This window comes from Myotis lucifugus, unplaced genomic scaffold (assembly GCF_000147115.1).
Source record: "Myotis lucifugus unplaced genomic scaffold, Myoluc2.0 scaffold_241, whole genome shotgun sequence".
Classification (NCBI taxonomy): domain Eukaryota; kingdom Metazoa; phylum Chordata; class Mammalia; order Chiroptera; family Vespertilionidae; genus Myotis; species Myotis lucifugus.
The window spans coordinates 105111-110770 of record NW_005871289.1 but is presented as its reverse complement, the minus strand read 5'-3'; the positions used below and the strand labels follow the sequence as shown (position 1 = coordinate 110770).

Genomic DNA, 5660 nt, shown 5'->3' with positions numbered 1-5660 from the left:
TGCATGCTGGGCTTTGGGGGCGGGACTGAGTCTCTGGGGAATCAAGGTCTCATGCTCTTAAGGTAAATCCTCAGCCGGGAAGACAGTCTGGGTTAAAATCTTGCCTTTCCACTAAATGGTCAGTTGTCCCTGGTTAAACAGTGTCCCTCTCCGGACACCACGCCCGCGTTTGTCTGGGGTAAGGAGGGGAGAGTCGTTCCTTGCCCTGCGGAGGCCCCGGTGATGAGGAGATGCCCTGAGGGATGCAGGGAGGAGGTGAAGACCAGTTTTCTGCTAGATGCGGGGCCTGGTTCCGGTCATTCCTGCTAATGCCCACTGGGCAGGCCTCGGTCAGTGATGGTGTCTGGACCGTCGTACTCCACAAGAAAGCACTTCGTCCCTGTTGCTAGCAGGACTCGGGGCCTCATTTTTGCGGGGCTAGCCTCTCCCTCCTCTCAGGGCGGGCCACTCTGGAGGCCTCTCCGGTGTCTGGCTGGTGTCTCTGGCTGAGGATGAACAGCAGGCAGCTCAGCAAAGCCTCACGCAAGTCCTGGGAGCCCAGGCGGCGGGCCAATCGACGCAGCAGGGGCAGGAGGTGCTGGCGGGCCAGGCGGGCTGCGGGCAGCAGCAGGCGGGACAGCAGCATTCGAAGCAGGAGCGGGAGCAGCGGGGCGGGCATGGCCGGGTCAGTGACTTGGAAGGCAATCCAGAATCTGGGCTTGCCTCTCCTGCTCCCTCCTCACCTGCAAAGACATGGGGTGCTGGGCAGAATTCCCACCCCCTCCAGTTTCCACCATCACACTCCCCAGACCTCAATTCACGGGTCCCTTTTGCTTTCCTGAAGCCCTTTCTGTTGGCGAGGTAGCTGGGGCAGGAGGGTTCTCCCTGTAGGGGAAGCTGGGACCAGGGCCGACAGCCTGCCATTCCCAGCCTCCAGGGCTCCCACAGTTCCCTGCACCCCTCCCTTCCCTAGTCACCCTCTCCTCTTGCACACACTCTCTGGACATTCTCCATTCCTTCTCCCTCAATCCAGCAGAAGTTCCTCCCCAGGCAATTCTAACTTTCCTCCTGTGGGCCCTTGATCCAGCCCGACCTGACACTCCTTACCCTCCCAAACCCCCACCCCGGGGGCAGCAACTCTTACCAGTCAGGACCACTGCTCTGGCTGAATTTGCTTGTGGGGACACAGCCTCCCAGGACACTCAGAACACAGGGCTGCCCCACCCAGCTCAGCCCAACCCAGGACAGCTTGCCAGGGTGGGGGGAGCAAGGAAGAGACAGCTGTGTGCTGGCACCTGGTATCTGGAGGGGAGGGGGCAGCTGGGCTGCAAGAAGTGGAAGGAACAGATGCAGGAATTCTCCTGGCTGGGTTCAGACCTCAGAGACAGAACCCAGACTGCACTTTGTAATGATGTGGCTGTGTGCATGCTGATTCTTCCGGCTCCCTCCTCAGTTACCTCAGTACCTGGGCGGGGGCTGGGGGGCTGGGGGACGACCTGGGAGGAGTAACTGGAATGGGACTGTGTCTGAGACCCACTTGCCCAAATCTCAGAAGCAGTAATACTGCGGCAGCCCAAACACACCAGGCATGCTCAGAGTGGGCTAGAACAGGACCTCAGCAGGCACTTGTGGGCCCTCCCATGGGGCAGAGGAGTGGGGTCACCGTCCATCTCACAGCTGGGCCCACCATCCATCTCACAGCTGGGCCCAGTTGGGAAGAGCTGGGTGGCACTCCAGCTGAGGAACAGGAAGAGGAATACCCACTTCAGGACCCTCTTCTCTACCTACTTCCCCACAACCCCAACCCCAAGATTAAATTAAATTCCACATGGTAGCAAGATCTAGAGATAGCCTGGGTTTGTTTTGTTTTAAAACGTGTACCTCATTCTCTTCATAAAATGGACATAACTTCTGCCTTCTTGGACTCAGGCGAGATAATAGTTTGCGAAAGTGTTTCATAAACTTTCACCTAGCCTTGGGAATATGACCATTTATCATTGCTTCACCACCAGCCTCCACTGGCAGCATCACAGTTCCAAAATCCTCAAAGACCTTGAAGAAAGAAAACTTAACCATCTAAAGGGCCTGTTCCATTTCTATCTGGAGGAAGCAGGAGCTAGAGTGTAGCTTTATAGGCCTTGTATTCCTCTCCTTCCAGTGTCTTCTTGAAGATTTGTGATGGCCATGTGTCAGCCCTGGGCCAGGGGTGGGATGGGTATTGGATACACATGTGGGCCAAGCTGTGAGTTCATGATCTCTCTCAGTTCTCACCACCACTCTGCAAGGGAGCGGTTATTATACTCATTGATGAGGAAAATGAGGTTCAGCGTGCTTAAGCAACTTACCTAGAATCACACCGCAGATGGATGGCTGCTCTCCCTCCCAAACCTGCCCCTCCCTAAGGCTTTCCCACCTCTGTAAGTGGCAGCTGTACCTTTCTAGTTACCCTGGCCAAAATCCTCAACTTCTCTCTTCCTGTCACAGTTCACTATCCACATTCAAAAATCCAGGTGGCTCTACTTTCTTCTATTCTGGAATATAAAGGTCTTTTTATTAAAGTACTAGAGGCCCGGCGCACAAAATTCATGCACGGGTATGGTCCCTAGGCCTAGCCTGCAATCAAAGCCATCTTCCCCAGCTGCCGACAGCCTGCCCCGCCCCCCACCGCCCCCCACCCGGGTTCCCAGTTTGCCATTGGGCGATCGAAGCCTGACGGCCTTGGGGCGGGGGGGGGGCGGGGGGGAGGACTAAGAGGTGAGCTGGTCCTGCCCGCTTGTGGCCCTGCCCCCATCGCGGGTCACTCTCTGTGTGTGGGGCGACCGATAGGGTGGGGGCCTTGGCCTGACACCACCCGCATCCCCTGCCACCCATCCCCCAGGTCCCTGTTTGCCATCAGGAGTTGGGAGCCTGTCAGCTGGGGAAAAGGGACTGAGAGGTGGTCAGTGCAACTCATAGTGACGGGTGAGTGGTCTGCCATTATGATCGCTGGGCTTTTATTAGATAGGATAGTTGACATGCCATATTATATTAATTTCAGGTGTAAACATAGTGATTTGACATTTATATTCCTAACCAGATAGATGGTCTGGTAACCATCTGTAACCATACAAAGGTATTGAGATATTGGCTGTATTTCCCCTGCTGTATTTTACATCTCTGTGACTTATTTATTTATAAGTTTGTACCTCTTAATCCCCTTCACCCTTTTGCCCATCTGCCCACTACTCAACCTCCTGGCAACTATCAGTTTGTTCTCTGTATTTATGAGGTTTTTGTTTGTTCATTTGTTTAGTGTGTTTTTTTTAAAGATATTTTTATTGATTTCAGAGAGGAAGGGTATGGGAAAGAGAGATAGAAACATCAATGATGAGAGAGAATCATCAATTGGCCTCCTCCTGCACGCCCCACACTGGGGATCGAGCCTGTAACCATGGCACGTGCCCTGATGAGGAATCAAACCATGACCTCCTGGTTCATAGGTCAACCACTGGACCACGCTGGTCGGGCTATCCGTCCAATTTAAAAGTGCACTCCTTCCTCCCCATCTCCTGTTGCCTTCTCTCCATCCCTCCCTCTGTCTCCATAACAAATCATTGTCTGACATGCTATATATCTTCTTTTACTTCCTATCTTATTGCTCTCTGCCTCCCCCACTAGGATGTACACTCCATGAGAGTAGGGACTTACATCTGTTTTGTCAGCTGCTGTGTCCCCAGTGCCTGGTAGTAAACATTTGATGTAAGAATAAATAAATAAGCCCAGCTAATGTGGCTCAGTGGTTGAGCATCAGTCTATGAACCAGGAGATCGTGGTTCGATTCTTGGTCAGGGCATTTGCCCGGGTTGCAGGCTTGATCCTCAGGGTGGGGCATGCAGGAGCTAGCCAATCAATGATTCTCTCTCATCATTGATGTTTCTATCTTTCCCATTCCCTTCCTCTCTGAAATCAATAAAAATATATTTTGGGGAAAAAGATTTTTAAAAAGGATAAATAAATGAAAGTTCTGTGACAGGATCAAATCCAGGCCTGCTTGCCCCAGAGCCTGTGCCTCTAAGCCCCAGAGCTACATTGATCTGAACATACGTCTAGGATATGTGTGAGAACCCTGCAGGCCACACACAGCTGGGGAGAGCGCTTGGAGAGGAGGAACTGAGCATACGGAGCCAAAAAAAGGGAAGCCAGGCCTCGAGCCTCTCAGGGAACCTCCAAATCGTGTAATTTCCAGGGTACCATGGAACCTGACCAAGCGCTGGCCCACACCTGTAGTTGCTGTGATCCTGGGTAAGTCACACCCCATCCCTCCCAGCCTCGCCTCCACAGCTGTGAGGTCTTCCAGTGGTGAGAACCTTGGACCTGGCCTGGGGCCAGATGCCTGAACCATCCCTACCCCCCTGTAAGCAGAATGAGGGGCTCCAGGGACCTGGCAGGGTGAGGCGAGTGAAGGAAACAGCATGTTGTCTCTGGTAACAATGGGAGCCCTGGAGGAGGTGGGGGGGGCGTGAAGAGGGGCAGCGGCTGGTCCATGACAGGGATCCAGTCATAGTTTACTCTCCACCCCACCCCCTCCTGAGATGAACTCCCCTTTTCACCTCCTTTCCACCCTCAGCTGAGATAACCCTTCCCCCCAGCCGCGGCCCCAGCCTGCCCCATTTTCTCCAAGACAGAAAACCAAGGGCTCTGCTGAAGATCCCCTCAGCTTTCCTGGAAAGACAACCAAGTGGCCAGAGGCAGCTCCTTCTAGTTCCTGATTTTGCCTGTGCAATGCGTCTGGCCCCCACTGCCCCGACCTTTACCCCTCATCTTCTGCTGCCAGGCAACTTTGAGGAAATTGACCAACCCTCTTGTTTTTACAAGTCAATTAAAAAGGCTCTGGCCCCAGGTGACTCAAGTAGGTCGTTCCCATACACCAAAGGTTTGCAGGTTTGATTCTCAGTCAGGGCACATACAAAGGTTGTGGGTTTGATCCCTGATCAGGGAGCTTGCAGGAGGCAACCGATTGATCTCTCTCTCTCTCTCTTTCTCTCTCTCTCTCATCAATGAGCATATCCCCTCAGATGAGGATAAAACATGTATCTGGGTGCCAACTTGTGAAGTGGAGGCCCATGGGCTGGGCAGAATTTGGCCCCTGGGATCCTCCTCCCTGGTCCCCCCCCCCCCAGATCCGCAGGGTCATTTAGAAACATCCTGCCCCCCCCCCTTTCTTACTTATCACTTTATTTGGCCAATCGTTTATATGCAAATTGCCGCCTGCCCCTGCAGTTTTGACCCTGTCCTCCCCCCTGCCAGCCCCCGATCACCTGATCGCAGGTCGGCTGGACACCACCCATGCATGGGTTTGTCCGGCAAGCCTCTAGGACTCACAATAAAAAACCAACAGGGTGCTCTCAGAGCTCGTGAAGACGAGGGAGTCGATTTCTAGACCATGACCTTGGGTTGACCTCGGAGGGTTCCAGAGATACTCACTCACAGGAGTTTGTTCTGTTTCACAATGCCATGTTTAAGGAAGGAGACCTCCTGGATCTATCACTAGAGTCACATGCCGCTGCACACTGGAGGGCGGAGCTCACAGGATCACACGGGTGCGAGAGGTGGACTGGCTCCCCAGTCTCAGTCAATTGTGACCTCCACCTCTAGAGGTAGGTTGCTGGAAGCCACTCTTGCCGCTAAAGGGGAAAACTATC

General features: G+C 53.7%; 1 protein-coding gene across 1 annotated transcript; it reads right to left on the bottom strand.

Annotated features, from left to right (window-relative positions):
* Positions 1-210: 210 nt before the first annotated feature.
* MYMX (myomixer, myoblast fusion factor) lies at positions 211-1173 on the bottom strand. Its single transcript, XM_023762289.1, has 2 exons — positions 1124-1173; positions 211-722 (listed from the first exon to the last, which is right to left on the bottom strand). The coding sequence occupies exon 2, from the start codon at positions 656-658 to the stop codon at positions 404-406; it is 255 nt and encodes an 84-aa protein (XP_023618057.1). The 5' UTR covers positions 659-722; positions 1124-1173; the 3' UTR covers positions 211-403.
* Between the last annotated feature and the right edge of the window lie 4487 nt (positions 1174-5660).

Coding starts and splice junctions, on each gene's coding strand:
- MYMX (XM_023762289.1), bottom strand. CDS start 658: ATGCCCGCCCCGCTGCTCCCGCTCCTGCTTCGAATGCTGCTGTCCCGC.